Here is a 26,774-nt window from a genome sequence, read left to right on the forward strand (position 1 = left end):
ACGTCATGAGCATGATCGCCCAACCCGTGTTCAGTAAAAGTCCTCGAACTTCGGTGACTTCAGTCAACTCAATCAAGCTATACTCGAACTCGAACTCTAGCTCTTCTGCAGCTGAAGGGCTCGGCAACTCAGCGTCCAAATATACTTACACTTCGTACAGTGACTACACAGCTTCGCTTAAGAGAGACAAAGCTCAACCCAGTCAAAGCATGACCGATGCCGTTCGCCAGTCAAACAAGGCAGCCATCTTGGCTGTTGGAGAGGAGCTACGCATTTTGCTGCACGAAGAAGACCCACCAATGATAAAGGACCGACGATTCCACCTGCGCTCCTACCCGCAGTCTTTTGTTGGCTCAGAAATGGTGGATTGGTTGCTCAAGAAGGGGGAAGTGGAGACCAGGGCAGAGGCTGTCCAGATGATGCAGAAACTGGTGGACTATGGAGTAATGCATCATGGTGAGGCTCAAGTAGCACAGTGTCTGTGTATTGTATAAATAAGGTAAAGTAAAGTGAGTACCTGGAGCCATAGTTTTATTTTATACAGTATTGAAAGGCTAATAGTGAATTACATGAAAGCATGAAAGAGTCAAGTGTTGATCGATTCCCTTTGGTAGTCTGTCACATGAGTGCTTTGACGTTCATAAAATTTGCATCAGCAATGCTTTTAGACTGCGTGTTTGGTTTCACATAGATAATAGTGATGCCTTGGCAGTTAATTGTGGTGGGTTGCTCAGTATATTTACAGGTGTTAAGTTAGTGTTAATCAACTTATTGATTAGAACCTTGCCGAGCCTGCCAATGTTTCTCCTTGTGCTATTAACCCCAATCTAATAAGGGATTTGCTATAATACCAAAACAACCTATTTACATGATTGGCTGTTGCATAATTTGCGAGCTGGTTTGATCTGTTTGTTGATCAGCAGTGTCAATGATTTTTGAAATTGCCTGTTCCCATTTCTCTTGGTGTTAGCTACATCCACAGGGTATACCTTGGTAGCTCTTCTGCATGCATAAGTTTTGTTATGGGAAATTGGGGTATGTTAGGGTGCAAACAAGAATAATTTTTGGGTTCCTGTGTTTCTTGACCTTTGCATTCTCCAGACCAGTTGTCTAAATATGTTCGTATTTGCTAGTGGGATGGTGTGATGCTGACCCACCTTAGCCTGTGGGTCATGCACGTATAGTTTGTTAGCAAACAAGGAGTTTTTTGGCTGCCCTCTACTCCCTTATGCCTTTGCTAGGTTTGGAATCAACATGCAAAGACTTCCTAAACTTGTGTAGCTGACACTTCCTGCCATTAGCATCGGAAACAGAACATACAAAATCCTCTCCTGGAATAATATTTGCAAACGTAATTCCAGCTATTCCCGGGTGGCCCTGTGTGCTGCTTTGTAGTTTTGGCATCACTTCCTAAAGTACATGTAACTACCACTTCCTAAAGCACGTAGCTATGAATAAAAAATAACTAACACTATTTTCAATGCAGTGTGTGATGACCATTTGTACAAAGATGATTTCCTGTTCTATCGATTTCGAAGAGATGATGGCTCTTACAAGGAGGCTGCAGACACTGCTATTCTCGCCAAGGGGCAACGTCTGTACAGCAGGTATGTGGGAGCCATATACGATAGTAGTGAGTCATCTTTGAGTAGACTGCATATGGTGTCTATAGTGTGTGCGGTATGCCATTTGTGTTTCATGCATTAAATTAATGTTAGCTGTTAACTGGTGATAATTATAATGAATCGTTAAGTTTTTCAACACTAGTTGATAGATCTACATGGGAAGTACATGTAAACTTGTACATGGGAAAAGTGCCTCAGAGCAGGTATACTAGGGACTGAGTACACCTGCTTATTTCGTTGTCAAGTAATTGTATTGTAGTCAAGCCTTGAGGGCAAAGTTTGCTCATGCGCACTAGTATCTAAATGAGTTAGACACTGTTTTGTCGGAGTCCATGTGATTTAGAAGCCCTCAGCCACTTGTAGTATCCTCGCTACGCTCGGGATACTAAATCAGTGCCTTTGGGCTTCTAAATCCCTACACATATCCAATAATTTATACATATAAAACAAATTAACTGGTTTTCACTGTATAAGTGTGCACAGTTTACACTACTTTTGTACACGAGGTGTTACATTTACAATCATTAGTCCCTGACTAGCATACTGGCGTTTGTAGTAATTAATGTACACTTACTGTGTGTTTACATACAGGCTACAGAGTGATGGCAGCAATTTGATCCAAGATCGCAAGTATCACCTCAAATCGTACAAGCGGTGTTTTGTAGCAAAAGATTTTGTGGACTGGCTCGTTGGTAGGGGCGAAGCTACTAATAGGCTGGATGCTGTGGACCTGGGCAAGCAGCTTGTCGATGCAGAGGTCATCAGTCATGGTGAGTTTTTGGCTGAAATATAAAACATGTATTGTACATCTATTCTGCCGTTCCTAAAATTACTTACGATGTCACCTCTTAGAGCAGTGGCAGTAAAGATACTAACTAATTAAGATGAGCTTTTTCGTCTTTCCCCCAGTTGTTGGAGACCACCACTTCAAGGATGAGTTCCTATTCTTTCGCTTCAAGCACGATGAGAAGAACAAGAAGTTTCGCGAGCGTCTCCGCTCTCGCACTGCGTCCAACTCCTTCACAGCGTCCAAGAGGTCAACAAGGTCAGAAGATGACACTGGAAGTGGTGGGAGCAGTGTGGGTAACCGTGGGTCTGGAAGCAGTTGGGGGTCACGGGGGGAATCCCCTCAGAGCGCCACACCAGAACTTGATGAGTAAGTGCTCATACGTACTGTATTCACATTTTTTGTAATGTGCTTTTAAGCCTCTATACACATAAATTTATAGTGCACAATCATGTAACCAGCCTACACTTTGCTATCCACAGGTACGTGCAGATGCAAAGTCATCAGTTGGGCCTTAAGCAGCCCAGTCCTAGTTCTTCTCGCTTCACTCCCTCTCCACAGCCTCCCAACTCTACACCTCCACCTCCTTCGGCAAATGTACGCTCTAATGGGGTGGCCCCTGCTGCGACCTCCACTCAGGCTGCCAGACCAGCTGCCGAAGATCTGGCTAATTTGGACAAGTACAGCAGGAGAAAAGTGGATGTAAGTTATGACTCTATGTGTACATAGTTCTACAACAGTTGAGTTTTCTAAGGCTTTAAGCTTCTTTAGTTTGTTATAGGATATTGCAAAGTGTATATGTAGTGGAAAGCCTGTGCATATAATCAGTTTATTTTATGACTTTTTATGACTTATGATTGACAGTGAAGTGTTGATTTTCATTTACTCTGCAAATCCGTTACAGGTTGTCAGTGATCCTGTTGGCTATGGATTCGTAATCCGAGGCTCTCGACCAGTTTATGTTCACAGTGTGGATCCTAATGGACCTGCAGCTGCTGCTGGTCTTAAGGTGAGGTTCTACAATATTCTACAATCTGTTGAATTAAGTGTGTATGCTTGTGCTCGTGGATGTTGTTTGTGTCTTTCAATTAAGGTAGAGTACCATTTCCTTTTTAACAAATGGAATTCCTAGTTCTGCCTTCACTTTGATCCTAAGTGCTTACAGTACATATATGTACATCCTCAATCTGCATACACCCTCGAACCCACACGATCCTAAGTGCATGCTGTGATATGTACATGCAGTTACATGTATGTAAATCCTCAATCTGCATACGTCTTGGACCACACAACACTACTCATATCATGTGTCTATACTGTTTCGTTTTCCCTACAGGAGGGAGAATATCTGTTCTCTGTAAATGATCAGTCTGTGCTTCAAGCCTCACACACTGACGCTGCTCGTATCATTCTCATGGGCTCCAGCACGGCATTCCTCGTTACTCTAGTACCCAAAGACATTCAATAGTCAATTTATTATTAGTTTTGTGTTTATGTATGTGTCGCGATTCCATTTTTGTACACATGTATCATTTTTTTTCGTTGTGTGACGTTATGTTATTGTATGACGTATAATAATGAACAACATATCGTGCAAATCTGAAGCCTCAGGACCACGCCTTTCCAGCTTCGATCACGTGCGAGCAATGACCACACCCAGTTAATTAATAATTGCTGATTACTTGATAATTCTATTACAAGCTCACCAAAGCACATCTCTTTACTTTGTCAAGAACATACTTGTTGTCTGAAAGCTGATTAATTCTGACTAACAGAGATGGCATCAGGGGAAGTAGATGTACTGTTCGAAGTCAGGAACTCCTTTTTCCTTGGTAACTACCAGCACTGTATAACAGAGGCACAAAAAGTCAAGGTACTTTATTTAATAAAAGTAAAGTATTTAAACGACTCACTAAATAGTGCTGACCTACTTACACACAGCCTTCGACAGCAGCTGTTGCCATGGAGAGAGACGTTCTTATGTACAGATCATACATTTCCCAGGTATTTACTAAGTCGAGGTCTCGCGTTTATATACCGCACCGTATAGCACGAGGGTATAAATGTTTGCGGTTTTCGCTATACCCACAAATTTAATATCGCATGCAGCAGCAGAAAGGCTGCTATTCCGCGAAAATGTATACCCTCGAAATATACCCGCTATACGGTAACTACATGTACAATGCTGAAAAGCTATAAATAAACTGTGTTGTACTGTGTAGAAAAAATTTGCTGTTGTATTGGATGAGGTGACGAGCTCATCGTCAGCTGAGCTGCAGGCAGTCAAGATGTTAGCTGGGTACCTGCAAGGCCCGTCAAAGAGGTTTGTCGTAATCACGTTGTAGCTCCCTCCAGTGTGTTATGTACATTTGCACTGCATTTGATGTGGATTGTAAGGCCAATTGTATATAGTTACACTTTATGCTCGGTCTTAACGCACGTCTCATGATCTGGTGAGTTGGATACATGTCCTCACTGATTACGTATTGTGCAGGGATGGCATATTGAAGCAATTAGAAACCAAACTGACCAGCGGTGTAGACAATGATGTATTCATTCTCATGGCAGCCTCAATCTACTACAATGAACAAGTAAAGAGACATTTAACTTGCAGGAAATTATCAGTTTACGTGTGCATTTATTAATCTCACATTATGCTAGGCATTGTATATTCCTTCAACACAGAATTACGAGTCTGCTCTGCGATGTTTGAACCAGAGTGACAGTCTAGAGGGAGCCTCAATGAGAGTGCAGATATACCTGGCCATGCACAGAGTTGACCTGGCCAAGTAAGCATACATGTAGCAGATAATTATTTTGCTTGGTCTCAGAGGTTTGTATATAATTACACTCTGAAAAGATGCATTTGACCTGAGCTGTGCTAATTAATATGTATGGATAAACACTCAGGAAAGAGCTCAAGACAATGCAAGAGAAAGATGATGATGCAACTCTCACTCAGCTCTCCCTCGCCTGGTTCAACCTGGCAGTAGGTGGAGACAAGTATCAGGATGCTTACTACATTTTCCAGGAAATGGCTGACAAGACCACATCTACTTCCTTGCTCATTAACGGTCAGGCTGCTAGCTACATGGCCCAGGGAAAGTTTGACGAAGCGGAGGGATTGTTGCAGGAGGCGCTCACGAAGGACAGTAACAATTCTGAGACACTTATTAATCTTATTGTAGTCTCTCAACATCTTGGGAAACCTTCAGAGGTAGAGTAAAAAGTGTTGCATATATTCAGTAATAAGATAAATTTGGTTTCAGGTTGCTAAGAGGTATTTGTCTCAGCTCAAGGACGGGCATGCAAACCACCCATTTGTTCAGGAGTATACAAAGAAGGTATAGTCATGCTTGCTATTTTGATGGGAATTATCGTAAGTAAATCTGTTTCGCCCAGTGTAAAGTTCAAACAGGGTGGCCACTGGCCAGACTATGGCGAAGGGGAGGGGCAGTATTATGTACACATGTTTCTTGCTATTATTTGGATCAATGTCCTCAAACACATGCCCTATATATAGCTGACAGGTACAATAATTATATAACCACAATAGAGGGAATCTGTACAGCCCTTGACTTTCCCTAGCTATAGCAGCTCAATTACCTAATCCCCGCCCTATTCTTTACTGTGTAGAGGAAACACTGGTAAATTGTATATACTCTGGGCTGTAAGTGTAATTATGTACTTTGGTGCTTAACAAATGCAGGAAGAAAACTTCGACCACCTGGCAGCTCAATATTCAGCTTCAGTTTCACGTTAGTTTACAATCCTTTTATTGATTATTTGATTTCTTGACCACGTGCTATAAGTAAGTACTACATCTTTTTTGATCAGAGATGGCCTAGCTTTTTCCATGTGTACTTTTGAAATAACCTGTGAACTGACTGTTGTACATGTATTACGATTGCATTGATCATTAAATACATGTCGCATATGTAACTGTGAAAATTAACCGTATGTAATGTTAATTTGGCTAACATTTTAGTTTTGGTCGGTAACATGTTCAGGATTGCACAATAGTCAGATACAGGAATCTTCTGTAAAACCCTGTGTAGGTTTGTAGGTTTTGCCAAGGGCGTCGATCGCCCTTGGTATTACTTGTACCTGAGGACCTGCACCAAATGCACCGTAAATTGTAATTGTGTGCGCAAGTCCTCTTTGTACTGCTACTGCTCTGCTTTAGTACTATAGTGTGTAGGACACAATCATTGATTCCGTCATTAATTTTGTTTTACAAGTCCACGGTGGGAAGTTGTCATTTAACAAATGCTGGCATGTTTACCTGTAGCCAAGATTTTAGTTTCAATTACAACTTCTGAACTAAGTAAACAAAAGGCGCCGGCACGATAGCACCAGAATGTTTTCAAAACGTTAAAGTATACATCACAGAATAATTTGTGCACCTCCGTGCACACACTTAATCATTCGTTGTGCTGTGGGCTCTCATTAATCCGGTCACCCTTGAAAAAATGCAGTTTGGCTGGAATAGCGAAGTAGCTGCGGCTAAAAAGTGCTCTCTACCTCGAATGTAATGACTAATTTGCGGTTCTGTCTCCGCAGCCACTTCGCTAATTCCAGCCAAACTGCATTTTTCCAAGTCATTAAAATAATGATTCTTTATTTACATTATGTAAGTGTAATCTATGCCAAACCACACCCAAAGCGTCATAGGCCTTTTAGGCATGTTTTCTTGGATTTCAATTTGTGGTTTTGCAAAATAATGCTTCGTTCTCAAGTTACGGCTACTGAAGGTCATTTGCAGTCACTTCAGACTTGTGTGTAGCAAAGTCTGTTGGTATAACTTAGCTATTCTACATAGGAGTTAACTCTGCACCAAAACGCTAGCTGAGAAAAGAGCTGCAAAGCGGCACTGTTCAGCAGCCATTAATAAACTTTTGGCATCCTTTTTAGCAACAATCATTACCCAACTCTGTTGCACCATTCCCTTGCATGCAAATGTAAGAAAGTTAGTATTTTGTATTTTAATAGCTAAATCCAGCTTTGCGCCTAATGGCTGACTTCACCACACTAGAACCACAAAAATATTGGAGAAAACATAAGTCAACCAGTACAGTGGTTTTCCTTACCTTTGCAGGCTATACTGCAAGAGCACTGCAACCACAATGTAGTAAATATAGTATTTTGGTTGGCTTCTGTTATGATTGTTAGTAACAAGCCAACAAAATTACAATTACTTGCTATGGCCTGCAAAATGCAAACTGTAACTGGTTTTAATTTGGCAATTTCAAAACTGCCAAATTAATGGACCTAATTGCTGTAGTAGCCTAAGATGTCAAATTAAAAATCGCCAAATTCTAATAGCTCACTCGCCAAATAATTATAATAGCCGCTAAATGTTTCAAGTGTCTCATATTTTGTCTGACTGAAGTGATGGTAGCTCAGCTAACTTGTTGCTTGGTTCATTGTGGCAAAATGATATGAGCTAAAACTTGTATGTATAGCTATAGGGAGCGGAGGGCCTATATTTACTTAGCCTCGATCCCAGACCGCACTTCCCAGAAGGATTGCTGTGAAAGTAGAGTAGTAACCCCTTGAGTTGTGTGAAAAGTCTGCAATAGCCAGTATTTTACCCATCATTGATTTTTGTGATGTGTGGGTGGACTAAAATAACACAAACAGGTAATCACTACATTGTGGTTACAGTGCTCTTGGAGTATAGCCTGCAAAGGTATGGAAAACCACTGTACAGTGTACACAGCTAGTGGACATTAGTGTCTGCATGTACACTATTATATCACTTGAGGTGGATTAGTTTACACTAGCACTTCCCTGTGTGTATTTGAAAATAAGAAGTGACTGTGATGAAATAGAGGATTTCTGTTTTGTAACTCAATTGTTGTTGTGTTCGCATGCATCCAAAAACCCACACCGTGTATCAGATCTGTTCTATATGTTGCTAATACAGGACTTAGTCGACGTTACAATATGGTGGACCTTTCGATGTAAGTGGGCTTGATACTTGTAGCATAGCTTGTAACATCATAGCTGAGTATATAGTTTGTGTAGCATATAGCTTAGCATAGCTTGTAGCATACCGTGTGTGGCGGGTATATTTCGAGGGTATAAATGTTCATGGTTTTTGCTGATCAAGCATCTACCGCGAACATTATACGTATACCTATGAATTTAATATCGCATGCATGCATGCTGCAGAAAGGCTGCTATTCCGCGAAAATTTATACAGTATAGCTTAGCATAACTTAGTAAAACTTAAAAAGCCGTGGATTTGGCAGGCTCGATGCAGGCTCTCCTTTTCACTCCTGAGATCCTCGCTTTTATGCATTCATGGCACACACTCCCACACCCACAATGCGCTGAGGAATAGTGACATCTCAATTGAGTTGGCTCCTAGTGAGAGCCACCTATACAATAATATATAATACTTACATACATGTTTCATTATTATATTTTTTATACAAGTCAACCTATATACATGCTTGCAAAAAATGGATTTGGCAGGCTGTTTATGTATCGTATAGCGGGTATACTCGGAGAGGAAAATATTTTGGCAAATCTAGGGCTACCTGATGTCATCGTTTGCATGTTCATTATTTCTATTAAAACCAATAATGAACTAGAGCACTACAGTGCAAACCCTCAGCTGGTGACATGATTATAAAGAAACCAGAAGAGTGATCGATATAATTATGACTGAGCTGTCTGTCTAGCACAGCAACTCAGGAGCAATAAAACTAAACCAGACTGGAGGCATACTGAAACATTTGAGAACAGAGTTTTAGTGGTATACATAGATTATGCACTGTCGACTAGGATCACAGCAAGGAGTAGGAACCTAGAGTCAGCAACAAACCAGTTACAATTCTAGCTTTCTATTGTAGTGACCCTTTTCCATTGTTCCTGGTACAGAATCATGTAAAATTAATATGAACCTCGAGAAAAGGACGCATGTAGAAGCTAGAGGCCAACGTGTAACTTCAAGCTTCTTTTTAGCTTTTGCTTGCTTTTATATGACAACGAAGCTTTAACATCGAAATCTGCCATTGTTAACTTGTTGTGTGAAGGCTATCCATGCTGTAACCGTAGTGCTATTGGCATCCAGGTAAGCAGACTCATAAATTACAAACAGACAAACAAACAAACAAACCATACCCACTGGCCGCATAATAATAACCGCCTGCCCTCATCCCGTCTTAATAGGAAGTGGATGAGAAACTAATCATTGAATTTGTGTGGCCTAGTGAGGGTCGCCGAAACTATAATTCGCCAATTACACCAATCTCATATACGTCATCAATAGCCATGAAACATGTTAAAATTGTCAAACCTCATTCGCCAAATATACCCGCTGTACGGTATTTAGAAGCTCAAACTGTACTGTTTACATATAATTATTATAAAACAACTGTTTTCGAATCATTGTGCATGGGGGGACAGACTTTCCAGAAAAATGTGGACTATGTAGTGCAAAAGTACATGAGCCCTAATTTTTCTTCACTCTTAGACTAATACGTGGTACACCTATTCGTATGAGGAACAGACAGTGAAATCAATACATTAATATACCGTATAGCGAGTATATTTCGAGGGTATAAATTTTCGCGGATGGACCATTACAAAGGATTTCGCGGATTTTATTTTCGTGGTCTGAGTTCCAGCCTTTTGGCGCATGCGCACATCAACATGCAGCTGTTACCACACACCGTTAGCCTCGAATCCAGGCCTAGCCTATAACGGTGAGGCACCTCTTATTGTCGATAGGTGTGGTCAATAATACTGAACACGCCTACTATTCAATAAAGATATAAATTTTCGTGGGTATAAATTTTCGCGGTAGAGGCTCAATCCGCGAAAACCGCGAACATTTATACCCTCGAAATATACCCGCTATACGGTAACCTTCCATCAGATTTAACCCAACAATGAATCATTATCACTATAATTGAAAATTGAAGGCCTCCGTTAAAGAAGGGATTGCTGCACTAACTTACCTGCGTAGATCAAAGAAGCCCCAGCTACAATATGGACAGTCGAAAGCAACTAGTTAGAGACTTTGCGCTCACTCTTAACAAAGGTTAAAGGTAGCAATCAATCATTGATTTCAATCATGGAGAACTTTTACCTCCGTTTTCTTAAATATACGAAATGTGACCCACTGAGCTAGGGCTGTAATGCTGACCCTACAGTTGAACACTCATCTACCTTGGTTAATATTATAGTATCAATGATAGTATCACTGATAGTCATTTTCATATACTACATCACAACGCCTCTCAAGCCAAGATTATAGATTATGACAAAGAGTATAGAATGCAGAATGCAAACTACTGCATGGACCACCACTTGTGTCATCACAACACAGGTAAATATTTGAAGCTCAAGCATGCAAACCAAGACTAAACAGTCTTGTTTTGACACACACTATGCATGCAAAAACATTTTCTGCCCTGGTGATTAATCATGTTACAATTATGGGATAAAGTGTTTGAATACCACAGTCAGAAGGTCACAATATTTAAATTACAGTAACTGTATTCTTATTACAACAACCCCCCTTGGCCCTTGGCCAAATAGGGGTCAACACCTTGCTATCGTAAACACACTACTTTTATTGTGTGATCTGCTAGCCACAACTGCTTAATGATATGGTTTCCACATGTCTCCCTTTGGAAAAGACCCCATGCATCAACTGTCCTATAACCATGTTTGGGCATCAGTTATGGATATTATTTATATACTAAGCTTACTCAAATTTACACTGATATACCTACCATGCACACGAACAAATCTCGAACTATTAAATGTAGCTATTATAGCTAGAAAGGCAACAAGTAGACTGTGCAATTACTAATACGATGTAGTAAGGCTAAGAGTGCAATATGAGATATGGCACGAGCAACAAGCAATGGCATGGATACTAATTGCACGAGGGTGTAGTCGAGTGCTATTAACCTTGCCAGTGCTTGTTATGAGTGCTATTAATCCACGAGTAACCATACTATTGATTTCTAATCGTGTATGATGAAGTTCTCTGCAGTTTTTAATAAAAATTTCGGCCACGGCCGTCGAAAACAATACATTGTCATTGACAGTGTGCAATTTCTTGACAGGTAATTGCACGCTGTCAATGACGACGTGCAATTACTGAACCGGATGTGATACGGGATTAATTGCTATACACTCTCCTGTCGCTAATACTGAACACATCATACGATTATACCGGTAATGAAATACATCTGTTATTTCTGGCCTTGTATTTTAATACCTAGGATCTGTGTGGGTGGCTTCCACCAATGATATCTATTCACCCACTGTAAATGAAGGTTTATAAACAACAGCCAAATAAAGTCATAACAGGTCTACTATTTTTATCACAAATTACACCTATAATGTGACTTCTTTGCTGACACATCTCAGTCAAACAAAGTATAGTGAAACAAAATATTGTGTGTGGAACTCCAGGAATCAGAAGGTAAGTATTAGCTAACTGCAATGGCACACTCAAGGTGGTGTAGTTTATTTGAATCTTGTACAGATGATGTATCGATCTACATTGAAGGCCTCCATGACAATGAATCAATGCAACGTGGTGATACTGATTGTACTTAATCTCATAACAGTGGTGAGCCCAACTATATCTGAAATTGTAGAGTCTTTTGATGATTGTGAGACAAATGCATGCAATTCACTACTGCATCACAACTTCAGTAACAAACCGAGTGTAATTTTGCATCTACTTCCCGGAACGCAATATGTGCCCCAACACATTTCAATCACTAACATTGGTACCGTAGAAATCGTTGGAAATGAAACGAACCTACTATTTGAAGAATTAGGTGCTCTCGTCTTCAAAAATATCACCAAGTTAATTATGAGGAATTTGAAACTACTAGAGCAAGTTGCAGTTGATATCACCATGGTTAAGGATATACTGCTTGAAAATTGTTATGTGAATGGAAAAGGATTGAAGAGTGCGCTTTATATCGCCAATGCTCACACGGTATCCATTGCCGACTGTCACTACACAACATCTCGAGGTGGGGCTTTGTCGGTGAAGGATGTAATTCATCTGTCGATTAAAGAGAGCTCGTTCAAACACAATAAAACTTCTAATTTTGTACTGAATGGGACAATTGTTCTAGAAAATATTCAAACAGCCATTATAGATAACTGTACTATGATCAACAACAGTGTTAACTGCCGTACAAAAGGTTGTAAAGGTGGAGCAATTACATCAATCAACACACACCAACTACGAATTTTGAACTCTATATTTAAATGGAACACAGCATATGGTGTTAATGCCGTTCATGGCATAGGTGGAGCTATCTACTCCGAAGCAGATCAACTAGAAATAACCAACTGTCAGTTTGAAAAAAACAGTGCTAATTTTGGTGGATCTGTCTACATTAGTCAAGGCTCTTTAAGCAGCTCCTTCAATACATATAAACTGAACCAAGCTACAGGTGCTGGTGGAGCAATTTACATTCAAGGACACATTTCCACATCAATGGATCACTTCAACTCTAATAGTGCAAACTATGGGGGTGCAATTTGGGCTCTTACCAGCAACGCTACCAGTTTTGACAACCATTTCACAGAGAACAATGCATCGTATAGTGGAGGGGCATTTTTCTTTAGTCTTGCCATGAATGGATTTTTTAAGAGCTCCCAGAATCGGTTTAGTAAAAACAAAGCTATTTCTGAAAGGGGAGGAGCTATATACATGCTGTTAACTACAACTTCTGCTACAACCCATTGCTTAGAGCAGCACCAACGCTGTACCGATCTTGCTGGTATTTATCAAGGTGAAAAACTTTTTTCAGGCGTAGGCGTATTCTCTAGCTTCAATGATACCTATACGATGAATACAGCAAACAGAGGGAGTGGTGGGGCTATCTATGCTGTGACTATCACTAGCTATATTAAATCGGCTAGATTTATCAGAAATCAAGCATGGCAACAGGGTGCTGCAATTTCTCACGTCGGAAACTCACTTGAAAGTATTGATACTGAGTTCTCTTACAACAATGCTTGCGACAATAGTACACTATACATCAATTCCGCCACTCTTGTGAGCAAAGATTGCAGATTTGTTAGCAACAATGGATCACTCTTTGTTGTGAATAGCGTCATTGAAATTGATGGGGTTACTCTATTTGCGAACAACCTTGGTATTACAGGAGGGGCAATAACGAGTATCCAAAGTCTCATTTCTTTTGTGGGTAGTGGAAATGTAGCTATCACAGGGAACAAGGCGGAGCACGGAGGAGGAATATCATTGTTTGAAAGTCAATTAAATGTTTCATGCTCAGTAAATATTTCAAAGAATGTTGCAACACATACTGGAGGGGGGATTTATGCATATCGAAGTTCTATCTCATTTCAGGCACGAAAAGAAGTTATCTCAATGGAACTCACCAAAAACACTGCTTTGTTTGGGGGCGGATCCTATCTCTTTGCTTCAACAATAAAAATATTTCAAGACGAATTTATGTTAATGAGTCGCTCAAGACTAATCTATTACAATAATAGTGCAGTGCTTGGAGGAGCACTGTACCTAGATCAGACATCAAAAATATATTTCTACAGAGTGCTGTCTGCTCCTGAAAACATTTTTGACATAGAGTTTTGTCAGAACATTGCAAACTATGGAGGTGCTGTTTACATATCAGACGATACAGCATCGAGTCAGCTGTGTGAAAACACAAAGAAAAGAAATTCTGACCACTCTGAAGCCGACTGCTTTATTCAGATACTTCAATTAGGAACTGTTGCAGTAGAAAATCCACCGAGCAAGCAGCAATACCAGCAGCACGACTACACAATCTCTTTAAAAGACAATGTAGCAAATGTGAAAGGGAGTGCATTGTTTGGAGGATTATTTGACCGATGTTCTTTGAACTATATTGCAGAAGACGTAACTACCACTACTGAACCAAATTATTACCAGGCAATCTACATGATGACATTCTGGGACAACAAAAATCTGAGTAGCCTCATAGCATCAAATCCTGCACAAGTGTGTTTCTGTACCAATGTACTAAACAACACATATAACTGTACTACAACAAAATTGATTCTATCGATGAGAAGAGGTGAAACATTTAAAGTTGGGATAACAGCTATTGATCACATTCAAACTCAACTCGCAGCAACAATAGCAGCTACATTTAGTTCAAATGGTGGTGTCGGGGTATTTAAGAACGGGCAGACACGTCAAACTATTGAGAAAACCTGCACAGAAGTGGAGTACAATGTTTACTCAAGAGAAACAGAGGTGCAGTTAGACATCTATGCTGATGGCCCTTGCAGCAATAAAGGGCTCTCAAAGAAGATATTAGAAGTGACATTCCAGCCATGTGAGTGCCCAATCGGATTTAAGCCAACAGAAACTAAAACTGAATGTGTGTGCGACTGTGATAAAGAATTGTATGGGAATGTACACAACTGCTCCGTTGCTGATGAGACTCTACTACTATCAATGAATACCTGGATTGGATATGTCAATGATACAAACAACAACACAGGATTTATCATGCAGACTTGTCCATACGATTACTGCTTGGTGAGACCCATCAACATATCGTTTACCGCTCCAAACGGTATGGACATGCAGTGTGCTTTTAATCGAGCAAATTTACTCTGTGGAGAATGTGAAGAAGGGTTTAGTCTAGTTCTTGGCTCATCAAGATGTATGATATGCACAAATAAGTTTTTGTCGCTTATGATTCTATTTGCTTTTCTTGGTGTACTGCTTGTAGTGTTCATCTTGATCCTGAACATGACTGTTGCAGTGGGAGCAATACACGGATTGATTTTTTACGCAAACTTCATAGGGACCTCCCAATCAATTTTCTTTGCAAATCACGAAACTGACGTTCTGAAAGTTTTTATCTCATGGCTGAATCTTGACTTTGGTATCGAGACATGTTTCTACAATGGAATGGATGCGTATGCAAAGATTCTATTACAATTGACATTTCCATCATACTTAATCCTGCTAACAATCACAATAATCATTTTATGTGAACATTCTCAACGTTTTGCGAGGCTTCTAGGTAGCAGAAATCCAGTAGCAACTCTCTGCACACTTATTCTATTATCTTACTCCAAACTGCTAAATACAATCATTGGAGCCTTGCAGTTCACATATATTCATTACCCGAATGGAACCTATGAGACTGTTTGGTTGAACGATGCCAATGTTCTCTACTTTGAAACTAGTCACATTCCCAGATTTGTAGTAGCCTCTATCGTTCTATTACTTGGAGCGATCTGTACCATACTGTTATTTTTTGGACAATGGCTGCCGCGATTTTCAAACTGGAGAATATTACGATGGTCTAAACATCCAAAATACAATGCGTTCATTGATGCATACCATGCTCCTTTCACTCCAAAGCATCGCTATTGGGTAGGACTGCTGTTGCTTGTTAGAATTGTGTACAATTTAGTAGTGTCACTCAAAGCTGATGACTCAGTTGCTCTACTATCGACAGCTGCTGCTGCACTGTTTCTCATTCTACTAAAAATGCTACATACAAAGACATATAAAAATTGGGCTGTGGACTTCATAGAAAACACATTTCTTATCAACCTCATAATTTTATCACTAGGTACATTTTACATCAGAGAGTCTAGCAACAAGGAAGTACCCCTCATTGCTATTTCAGTAGCGATCACTTTCTTGGAATTTTTAGCTATTTTCTTCTATCACTTGTACCAGCATCTCCTTCGAGAGTCCAAGGTTTGGAAAAAACTGAAGGTGTTAGTACCTGTAAGAAGAGCTAATCCCAACATTATTTTGGCCGATTATCAACTACCACAGATACTGAGAGAGAGTGATCAAGACGATACAGATGAGAGTGATGATGAACCAGATCAATGTCCTGACTATACACAAACCGAAGATAGTTCAGCCACAAATTCAGTGAGCGATCGCCGCTATGACCCACCAATCATCCAGTCTGCTCTGAACTTGAGCGAGTTACGATTTCCTTACATGGACATCCTAGACCCTGTAACCCCTGAGCACTACAAGGGTACCATGAAGAAGAAAAAAAGTCCAACCACTCCTAAACCTGTAACAACCACTTTTGTACACGGACCAAGGCAAAACTAAAAACCAATGTATATATATTAGTGATACAAAGTTGAAGTGTATAATAAAGTTGTCTAAGCGATACAAAGTTGAAGTGTCTGTAAACGAAGTATGTAGTTAATTATTATTACATACTTCGTTTACAGACAAATTATTAACTACATACTTCGTTTACAGACAATTTTGTCTGCATGTAATCACAATGATGATAATGATGGAGCCTGCAGGATTGGTCAGGCACCAGAAACGTGGAAACAATTAGAAAGCAGGAGAGTGTCGTCCATCACAAAGTCATGAACATGCACACACGTACAGGCCAATTTAACAATGCAAATGATTTTCATATTTCGAATAAAAGAATTAGTGTTTCGCTGACACCAGTCCTCACGATATACCATGCATACATATAATGATCCAGTAACTAGACCTCTGAATATAGCTTGAATAAAATAATGACTATAAATGTTCACGTCTTAGTTAAAACTTCCTAATACAGTCATCATCATTAATATTGCAGTGATCCAGACATAAGTAGAAAGTCCAAAATTTCGTATGTTTTCTCAGTAAGATTGGATTGACACACAGCTTTTTGGTACTTTCCCTGTTTAAATAAAAATATTACTGAGGTCTTATACTCCACATTATACACATTTCAAATGTTTTTCCAGTTGCGTGTATGTATGCATACATACTGCACACTCGGAGTGTACAGTATTTATGGTGTATGTCATAATTATGGAGGTAATAAATGCAAGCAGAATAATTGAGGGGCACAGTGCTCAAATAGTATCAACCACAATCACAGGCCCTCAGCTATAGAGCCACTTTTACTAAATATGCATAGATCTACATGCATAGGAAGTTAACACCCCTAATGTGCATTTTTCTGGCTTAACATTGATCCTCAGGATGAAGGGATATGAGCATAGATCTATGCTGTGAGGCAATGTAATTTCTACTTAGAATGTACACTGCCTACAGCATCCTATTGGTAAGTTGTTTTTTATGAGTGTAACTGCACATGTATACATACAGAGCATGTATATCCATGTAACGATAAAATAGTAAAGATATGCTGTATTTTAAGTATGTAAAAGCAATTTGTCTCATCGTAATAAATTTGAGTTGTTGATTTTTTTTTTGAAAATTGGGTATACCGGGGGAGGGGGCAGAAGTAATCTCAAAAATAAGTGATTTTAGAGGAATATCTATGTGTTAAAACAGTTGCCAGTGGCCTCTGTAAGTCGGTCTCAGCACTCGTAAGCACCGACAAAACAGGGTTCTCTTAAAGAAGAGAAATTGCTGTAAAATTCTGTTGCCTTGGGAACACGGAGAGGCTGGAACCACTTAAACTTGTTTAACCGAAACTTCTAGCTGGCTACTATATCTAGTTTTGGTGTCTGTAAACTTTAAAGAGGTGATTAAATTTTCATGGTCTTACCTAGAGGCTAGCACAAGAGCACTGATTGATATTATCTCTGCTTCTGAGCACTACGCTAGAAGTATTCTGCACAAGTGTTTTAAAAAGCCACTATCAGTGCTAAGTGGTTCCAGTTTCCTCTATGTCGTGAAATGTACGTTCATTTCATAAGGGTTCCAGTTTCCTCTATGTCGTGAAATGTACATTCATTTCCATAAGAGAGCAGTAACTACTTTTTGCTGTTGTACAAGTGATGGTTGATGCTTATTGTTGTATAAAAAAAGAACTCCAAGTAACACAGTTGTGTGAAGCAATAGCGTGTAAGTGTCAGCAACACCCTCCTCACATAACAAAAAAAAAATTCACTACATGCATGGCACAGTTGTATTCCGTATCTCCAGGAGCATGTATTGACAGTTGTATTCCGTATCTCCAGGAGCATGTATTGGACATTTGAGATTGTACATGTATCAAATTCCTTGAAGGTATCTATCTGATATCTGGTGGCATCTAACATACTGTGTGGAGTGTGGGTGTGATGTATGCACCATCTATAAAAGGGCTATACTCTGGCTATATCAATATAGCTGAATCTGAGTTTACTTAGTTCTGAAGGACCAAAATTGACTGACTGCCTTTAGCATGCTGCTTATGGTGAGTGCTATTCTCGTTCTGGGACTGCATTCAGTGGCAGCTGCACCAGGTAAGACTCTTAATGTACGGGTCTGTATGTACGTAGGATCCAACCCAGAGTTTATAATGTGTATAATAATTATGGATAGATTTGAATGATCCTCCACACAGTCTGAGAAAAGTGATTTGTATGCCGTGATTTATATTAATCTACTCTGCAGGTGTACCTACGTTCGTACAAACACTAAGCAATGTTGAAGTTGCTGAGGGAATGTCTGCTACTTTTGTGTGTGAAGCCAGGTCCTCAGGAAACACAGCTGTTACAATATGTTGGTTCAAAGTAGCTCTGAACAGTTCTACTCAGATTGCAATTGACAGCACTGATTCAAGACTGTTCACTATCCAACAACAAAATAAAAAGGTTTTAAGTACCTTCACTTTGAACAATGTGTCCGTGTCGGATGCTACCACATATCTTTGTAATGCCAAGACAGATACTGAAACTATTACAAGTTCCGCAAATTTAACTATTGTGACATCGATGAGTCCACATTCAATCTCAGCCACCACATCAATAGAGCTTATATCGACTACAACGCTTATTGGACTGTTCGACAGTGAATCTTTTAATACAGTAATTACACTTGAAGCCACGTCAACATTTGTTGCAGTATCAAGCACACAATCCAACAGCTACAGTCGTGCTTATGCTGATTCATCAATTCTAAGCAGTACACCATCAATCAAGGACACACAAACTGTATCCAGTACACACACTCCGGGGTCTTCACTAGTTCCAACATCAACTGTTCATTCACTAATCTCTGATACACAAAATATTCGTCCGACTATCACACAATCTAGTACTTCATCGGCCGTAGAAATACCAAATGTTAGTGCATCACAAGTGATTAGCACTGATGTACTAACTATGAGTACACAAGGCTTTGAGTTGCCCAGTGCCCAACCCTCAATTTCTCCAACACTAACTGTTCATTCACTAATCTCTGATACACAAGACATCCGTACGACTATCACACAATCTAGTACTTCATCAGCCGTAGAAATACCAAATGTTAGTGCATCACAAACAATGATTTATAGTCAATCTTTGAGCACTGATGTACTAACAACAAGTACACGGATCTCCACTCAAACCAGTCAACTCTCAAATGCTTTGATTTCATCAGTTTTCTCCACACCTCTTCTAACTAAGAGTACTCAAAGCATAGCTACGATGGCAATGAGTCAATCCTTTAGCTTGGTTTCTCCAACATCAACTCCGTTAATGATGCAACCTGTTCTAACGTCGAATGGAAAATACTCTATCACAACTATACCTACTTTGTACACAACATTGTCAAGTACGCATTTGTTTTCCTCGGGTATGCCAGCTACAACAACCCACATCACACAAGAACATTCTATCACCACCAACGTCCCAACTTCCACTATAACAGTAGTGCCAGGTACAGTTTCGTCAACAATTGCATATCAGTAATAATTAATATTTTTTTAGGTCAACTTCATTGTCTATCTGATCAAGATGAAGTGTGGGGAATTGATTGGCCCACCACTGGAACAAACACATGGAGTTTAAGGAATTGTTCACATCAATCAGGTGGATCGGATTCAATCACAGGTTAGAACACCTCCATAGTTTCACATCTCCTATCTTTAAAGTTGCAGGACAAGCAAGACGCTATTGTTCTTTCAGAGGCATGTGGGACGAACCTGATGTCAGTAGATGCCGAAATAGGGAATTTACTAACATTTTAACTCAGGTTAGATATAGCTTAAAGCAATTTTCAGCAAGTATGGTATAACTTGATGTAGGCATCGGAGTTTGACAGGAATACGGAACTGGTTGAGCAAGTAACTACAGTGATATCTCAGCTTGCTGCTGCAACTATCTCAAACGGTTCTCTTCTTCTACCTTCCTCTCTTGATGCTACCAATAAAGTTCTGAAATCTGCCATAGATGCTCTAGACGAAGTGGAAAACGTCACGATAATCCTTTCTGAGGTGGGATGAAAATGTAGTATTTATCAGTTCTATCATTCATGTATGTAGTTCCTAGCTGATGTGCTAAGCCGTGCTTTGGAAAGCACCAACGGTCAGAGCTGGATGGCTTTGGAATCTAATAGTGTAAGTTATTCATATGTATCATATATACCCGACACACTAGCTTAAATTATACTTGTGTGTAGGTGTAGATGAATCAGGTGGAATTTTTCTCAGTATTATATACGTATACATTACTACACACCCTATTGAATATCTAGTGAATCAGATCAGGTAGAAAATTAGTGAATTCTTCTCGGGTCATAATCTGCCAGCTAGTTTTTCCTATGATACAGAAGAATGCAGGCAGCCAGTTACTGTTGAGTAATATTGAAAGAGTCGGAGAGCTGCTTGCTCGGGCACAGGGAAACAGTGGATCGACAAAACCAATTCAAATAGTTCGAGCCAACATTGGTACAGCCTTTGTGTAGATAATTCATTGTGTACTAACTACTCGTGTCAATGTGTCTTCTTTCACAGCAATTTCAGCGAAACAGTATGATGGTTCCTCAATTGTTGACTCAGATGAATTAATGTTTCCTAAAGAAGAAGACTTTACATCTGATTTCCCAGTAATGCAAGCTCAAATTCAAATACCTCCTAACCTTGTGAAAGAAAGACTGAGCCAACAAAGTCCAAAATATGGTAAAGTCTGACAACACGACATACAATGTAATTTTGCTTTTGCATTTTTATAGGAGCTGTGACTGTGCCAGTGGTGATGATGCTCATTCAGAACATAGTGTCTTTTCTCCCTTCCACTGCCCCTGGTCTCAACAACACTCGAGGGGCGTCGGCTCTCCTCACCGCTCAAGTTGGGGCACGAGAAAACAATGATATATCATCTGATCCCGTATCACTTACCTTTGGCGTTGATAGTGTAAGTATTCATGACTAAAGGCCCCCGATAATTATATACAAGCATGTATCAATGAGTTGTAACATTATGCGCGTGAGAGGGAGCAATCTTAATTTTACACATCCTCAGATAAATTAGCTTATGCGTTCACAATGTTTTCACAATGTCCTACATATTATGTTGTAGAATGAAAACATTTCCAGTTATCACTGTGTATTCTGGAATTTTTCAAATCCGTAAGGCACCGTTCAACATTTCAGAGCAGTGTAAATGTAAATATTACTCTTCTAATTCTGATAGAATTGGAAGTGGTAGCTGGAGCGTTAAAGGACTTGAAACAGATGGAGTGACTTCAAAGGGGTCAATGACTACTGTAAGGTGTAGCAGCACCCATCTCACTAGCTTTGCAGTGCTCGTCAGTGTAGGTACAACAAGGGAGGTACGTAATTTAGGGAAAGGCATGTATGTACGTGTACATCACAACAACCGTTTACTTTTTTTTGTAGAACACTGCTTTACAAGTTGTCTCCTACATTGGCTGTATCATCTCCATACTCTGTCTTCTTGTTACAATCATTTTCTTCCTGTCACATAGGTACCTACGTTAGTTTTATTGTCATCTTAACATAAAGATTTTCTTCTTTCTCCATAGGAGAGAGCTACTTACTACCAAAATCCACTACTTCATTCACTTGAATCTCTCCCTTTCTCTTCTGTTGGGGTACATTGTCTTCATTACGGGTGTTGAAACTGCAATTGGAAGTAAAGTATGTTAATTTACATAATACTTTCTGACTTTATATACCGTATATATAGCGGGTAATTTTCGTGGGGTAAATATTCATGGTTTTCGTGGTTGAAGCTTTAATCACGAATATTTTACCCACGAATGAAGTAGCCTCGAGACCAGCCGTTCGTTATCTGAAAGAACGCCTGGTCAAGTTCTAATGTAGAACACTTGTAATTGGTCCAGGAATTCTTGGACTGGTAATTGCCGGTAATTGCCCGCAACAACCATACTTGCCCGCGAATATCATTATGATGCTTACAGTAACGTGCAGCTAGCTATAGTATTGTTGTGTTTGCGGTTACCGCAATCGTGCATGTTCACAACTACTCAAGCCTAACCACTCACTGACCAGGCGTTCTTTCAGATAACAAACAGCTGATCTCGAGGCTACGAATGAAGCGACCTTGCCTACCTTTGCCTGCAGTGCTAATCCACAAAGTGACTAAATATTGCTCAACCACGAATGTTTTGCCTCCCGAAAATTACCCGCTATACGGTATACGTACATGCATATATATGAATGCTACTTACTCCATGCAGGGTGGTTGTGCATTTGTGGCTGCTGTCTTGCACTACTTGTTCCTGGCATCTTTCTGTTGGATGCTTTGTGAAGGGGTGATGCTCTACCTCATGTTGGTACTTGTTTTCACTCAGCTGAAAGATAAATGGTGGTTTTTCTTGCTTCTTGGTTACTGTAAGTTATTAAATTGTCCTGGTAACTTGAATTTGTTTTACTCCAAAATGTATAGTGCCTCCCTTGGTGATAGTAGTTGTTAGTGTGGCAATTCGGTGGGAAGACTATGGAGTGAAAGATGACGAAGAAAATTTAAAATTGTTGGTTGAAATATTTTAAAACTATTATGTTTGTCATAATAATAATTTTACAGTTGCTGGTTGTCGACAAACAATGGGACAATTGCGGCCTTTATAGCTCCAATGTTGCTGATAATTGGGGTATGTTATTCTTTTGTGCACATAAATTTATATATAATTATATATACATAATTTCATTCCGACCACATAGATCAACATTGTGTTTATGGGCTTTGCATTACGTGTCATTTGGAAGAGTAAAAAGGGTGTTTTGAAGAGAACAGTGCAAAATGACAAAGAAAAGAACTCTTCACTGAAATTAGTGAAGTAATTGAAGCATGCATGTATTAATCCACCTACTACTGTACGTCATCTCTATGCAGATCACTGCTGATAGGAGCTGTTGTTTTCCTTCCTCTTCTTGGAATGACGTGGGTGTTTGGAGTGCTTGCTGTCAACCAGAACACAGCGTTTTTTGCCTGGATTTTCACTATACTCAATTCTCTGCAGGTAGCTACATGACGTATAGACTCTATTGTGCATGCATCTATGGGGACACTTCTTGTACATTATTGACAATTCCAAGAGCACTTCCACTGTTTTCAGCCAATTTACAGAGTATATAGAGTCTCTAAAATAGTTGTTTTTATGCAGTCATCAAATCTACATTGTACACTTTTTACATTATCCATTATCACTACAGGGAGCATTTTTCTTCTTCTTTCATGTCATTAGAACCGATAAGGTGAGTGTCTCACTACCACCGCAATAGTATGTTGTTTTCACTGAAGATTTCACTTACAGGTGTTGCAGAAAATCAAGGCATTCTTGCATATTAAAACGGTATTAAAGTTTAACCCTCTTCCAACGTGTACACAGATTTTTACTATATACTCACTTTCCAGGGTTTGAGTTTTGCTTCCATGAAAAATCAATACACGTTGAGATCTGGTAATGAATAAAATATTTTCTTATCGCTGCAAATAATTATAGTTTTTTCCTCCCAATAGGTTCAAGTACCATTAAAAGTACGCTATCACGTGCTGGAGATTCGAGCACCATTAAAAGTACCCTATCATATGCCGGGACAATGCAGTTGCATTGTAATCCTAGCAACGAGGATTTAGAGATGAGTAATGATCACGAGAAAGACATATATGGGTCCGAGGAGAAAGTTTCTACTACTTCACTGTCCAACACGTACTCGTAAAAGTCTTGATTGCTCAATGAAGCTTTGTAATACTTTAGAATGACTTTCACTAAACACATTAATTCATTGCTCTTAATTAATTGTAATTACAATTCCTATTATCCAGTTATCAGTGGTATGGTTTTGCGTTATTTATTTTCTCTGTAATAATTATTAGATACATGTATCATATAATTTGATTAAAGAAAATTAAATGCAAGTGGCACTTCGAATTTTAGAACCTCTATTGTTCTTTAGCATCTGAGTCTTTTGTGTTGTCACCAGGAGGTAGTTCGCCCTCAGGAGAAAACTGAGTGGCTTGCTGCCGAAGGGTCTCAAACATTTCAGGATTTTCCTCTTGCATTTGCCGAGCAGCTTGAACCATTTCTGGCCTGAACAATCCATATTATGTTTGTAAGTGAAATAATAAACAGAAACACGAAGTGCATGCTTACATCATTTCTGTCATATTTTGTGGGGCTGCTCTTCCCTGCTGCATCATACGACCTGCCATGTTTTGGAAAGCTGGGTTCTGCATCATTGATGTTGCCTGAAAGTAGTGAAAAACTAAAATAATGCAGCAGTGTCTTCTATGGGGTGGCCAAATTAATTAATGGTGAGTTGGGGGTCCAAGATTATTTTTAAACCTTAACGCCACTACAACTGTTAATGGGAAGTACAGTAACATACAGTGAGGTAGTAAATAAACAAAAACATTTCAGGTTAGGGGGGGGGGGGGGGAGCTCCTTAGAATGGATGCCTACCATATTCATGAATCCAGGATTCTGGAATAGATTTGCTAAGCCACCTCCTCCGAGCATGCCTGCAGAACAAAGAGTTTTTGTTGTTGTTCCCATTTACAATATTTATATTTAGATAATAATAATTCTGTAATAATTCTGTATGTGATTAATTTACCTCCGAGACCAGGCGGCATTACCGGTATCCCACTGCCCGGAGCATCTCCCATTCCAGGTACGGCCCCACCTCCTTGTGACTGTTCAGAGGCTTTCAACTGCTCTTGCACAGCATCTAGGTTGCCTTTGTAACTCCCATTGGAGGGATCCAAATGAATGGCCTAGTGAAACAAAAAAATCAACAGCTGTATTATTGGGGAGAACGTGGGAACAGAAAAGAACATTTTAGGGAGCTTAAAGGTATTCCTTATATCAATCTTACTGCTATGGGGGTTGTTACTTTATATAGTTTTAAGCTACTCAAAAGCACTAATTAATTAAATTCAGGAAAACTACATACGTGTTGCTACTATATTTATAATTACAGTATCTACAGTAACCATACCTTTGCAAAACTCTCTTTAGCTTCTGGGAATTTATTTATCACGCTGTAAATATACCTAAAAGAACAGAAAAGTAATAACGTCACTACAGTTTTCTGTTGAAAAATCACTTACCCCATCCTGCCATGTGCTCTTGCATACTCAGGGTCTATCTCTATAGCTTTTTTGCAGTCTGCAAGTGCATTTTGATAATCCTCTAGTTTTATATATGCTGCAGCCCTGTGTGAAAACAATATTATAAAATAAATAGATGCGTGAGCAGTACCTGTTGCAGTAAAACGTTGCATTGTTAGAGTCAATCTCTATTGCATCAGAATACAGAGAGACTGCCCCCTGAAAGTTGTTCAATTTCAACTGTACATTACCTATGGCAAAACGTGTTTAAAGGGACACACATTTTTTAAAAACGAGTGCTTACCCTCCTGTTTAATTGCATCCGCCTTAGCCTTGTCTTCATCAGTGAGTACCTTCAAGTCTCCAAAAAGTTCCTGCATTAAGTTAAAAATTGTAAGACAGTTAGAAACACTGTCACACCTATATCTATACTAATAATATTGAATATTAGGAATTTCTTGACTAGGCACAAATGTCTACTGATGATGGAGTGCGTTGCTACCCCAAATATCAATTCAGGGCCTAGACACAGAAATAATAAGTCTGGCCAGTTTACATCGTACATGTCCTGGTGAATAATTGTACGCACTTCTAGCAACATAGAATGTGATAACTTCACCTACATGACTGTTAATGTCACACGAATTTACCTCCAGCGTCTTACTCCCTTGGTACTTTTGGTTCTTGTCACCTAGTTCCACCCCGTACGCCTCACTCAAACATTGTATAGCCACAGAGACTCCCTCATTCTGCTCATCACGTAGCCTCTGGGAGTCGACCTGACTTTGGAGGTGAAGCACAATCGCATATGCTATCTCCCTGTCTTTGTCCGTTAGAGACATCTTCTGTAGCTCTGTACTGTACACAAAGAGTATCAGGTGTATTTATATAATGGACTACACCTGTCAAATACATGTACCTGCAAATAGCTCTGGATATTGATTTCTCTTAGCAGTACACTAACAGGTCCTAGATCTCCTATTGACAGACTTCTACACTGTGCACCTTTTGAAGCCAGTTAAAGGTCAAAGATCAAAATCAATGTAGAATAGCGAAAAACTGTGCTCAATAATAATATTAAAAACAGGGATCAA

At 39.5% G+C, this 26,774-nt stretch overlaps 4 protein-coding genes across 6 annotated transcripts; 3 read left to right on the forward strand and 1 right to left on the reverse strand.

Moving 5' to 3' along the window:
* Positions 1-5: 5 nt before the first annotated feature.
* On the forward strand, positions 6-3,999 carry LOC135335670 (DEP domain-containing mTOR-interacting protein-like). Its single transcript, XM_064531227.1, has 7 exons — positions 6-456; positions 1,487-1,607; positions 2,217-2,395; positions 2,535-2,781; positions 2,895-3,114; positions 3,317-3,421; positions 3,749-3,999. The coding sequence occupies exons 1-7, from the start codon at positions 6-8 to the stop codon at positions 3,878-3,880; spliced, it is 1,455 nt and encodes a 484-aa protein (XP_064387297.1). The 3' UTR covers positions 3,881-3,999.
* LOC135335672 (small glutamine-rich tetratricopeptide repeat-containing protein alpha-like) lies at positions 2,826-26,760 on the reverse strand. 3 transcript variants are annotated; one of them, XM_064531230.1, is made up of 11 exons: positions 26,600-26,760; positions 26,331-26,538; positions 25,985-26,054; positions 25,832-25,931; positions 25,681-25,785; positions 25,569-25,623; positions 25,185-25,344; positions 25,031-25,089; positions 24,722-24,816; positions 24,504-24,658; positions 2,826-2,837 (listed from the first exon to the last, which is right to left on the reverse strand). In XM_064531230.1, exons 2-10 carry the CDS (start codon positions 26,520-26,522, stop codon positions 24,511-24,513), a joined length of 984 nt encoding a protein of 327 aa, XP_064387300.1. In that variant the 5' UTR covers positions 26,523-26,538; positions 26,600-26,760; the 3' UTR covers positions 2,826-2,837; positions 24,504-24,510. The 3 variants fall into 3 exon arrangements, with proteins under 3 accessions (XP_064387300.1, XP_064387299.1, XP_064387301.1); XM_064531229.1 differs by lacking the exon at positions 2,826-2,837 and having other exon boundaries at positions 24,404-24,658; XM_064531231.1 differs by lacking the exon at positions 2,826-2,837 and having other exon boundaries at positions 24,404-24,658; positions 26,331-26,533; positions 26,600-26,759.
* Positions 4,085-6,354, forward strand: LOC135335673 (coatomer subunit epsilon-like). The gene is made up of 8 exons (XM_064531232.1): positions 4,085-4,285; positions 4,354-4,416; positions 4,635-4,735; positions 4,907-5,003; positions 5,098-5,201; positions 5,323-5,629; positions 5,682-5,756; positions 6,122-6,354. The coding sequence occupies exons 1-8, from the start codon at positions 4,190-4,192 to the stop codon at positions 6,173-6,175; spliced, it is 897 nt and encodes a 298-aa protein (XP_064387302.1). The 5' UTR covers positions 4,085-4,189; the 3' UTR covers positions 6,176-6,354.
* On the forward strand, positions 11,455-24,451 carry LOC135335666 (latrophilin-like protein LAT-2). The gene is made up of 23 exons (XM_064531222.1): positions 11,455-11,866; positions 11,930-18,621; positions 18,773-20,020; positions 20,071-20,193; positions 20,241-20,335; positions 20,388-20,576; positions 20,625-20,699; positions 20,912-21,029; positions 21,096-21,260; positions 21,314-21,495; positions 21,661-21,710; positions 21,775-21,913; positions 21,981-22,069; positions 22,127-22,241; positions 22,805-22,958; positions 23,014-23,098; positions 23,152-23,218; positions 23,289-23,404; positions 23,461-23,587; positions 23,781-23,822; positions 23,882-23,920; positions 23,983-24,028; positions 24,088-24,451. The coding sequence occupies exons 2-23, from the start codon at positions 18,561-18,563 to the stop codon at positions 24,285-24,287; spliced, it is 3,525 nt and encodes a 1,174-aa protein (XP_064387292.1). The 5' UTR covers positions 11,455-11,866; positions 11,930-18,560; the 3' UTR covers positions 24,288-24,451.
* Positions 26,761-26,774: the final 14 nt, after the last annotated feature.

Source organism: Halichondria panicea, chromosome 4, assembly GCF_963675165.1.
Source record: "Halichondria panicea chromosome 4, odHalPani1.1, whole genome shotgun sequence".
Taxonomy (NCBI): Eukaryota; Metazoa; Porifera; class Demospongiae; order Suberitida; family Halichondriidae; genus Halichondria; species Halichondria panicea.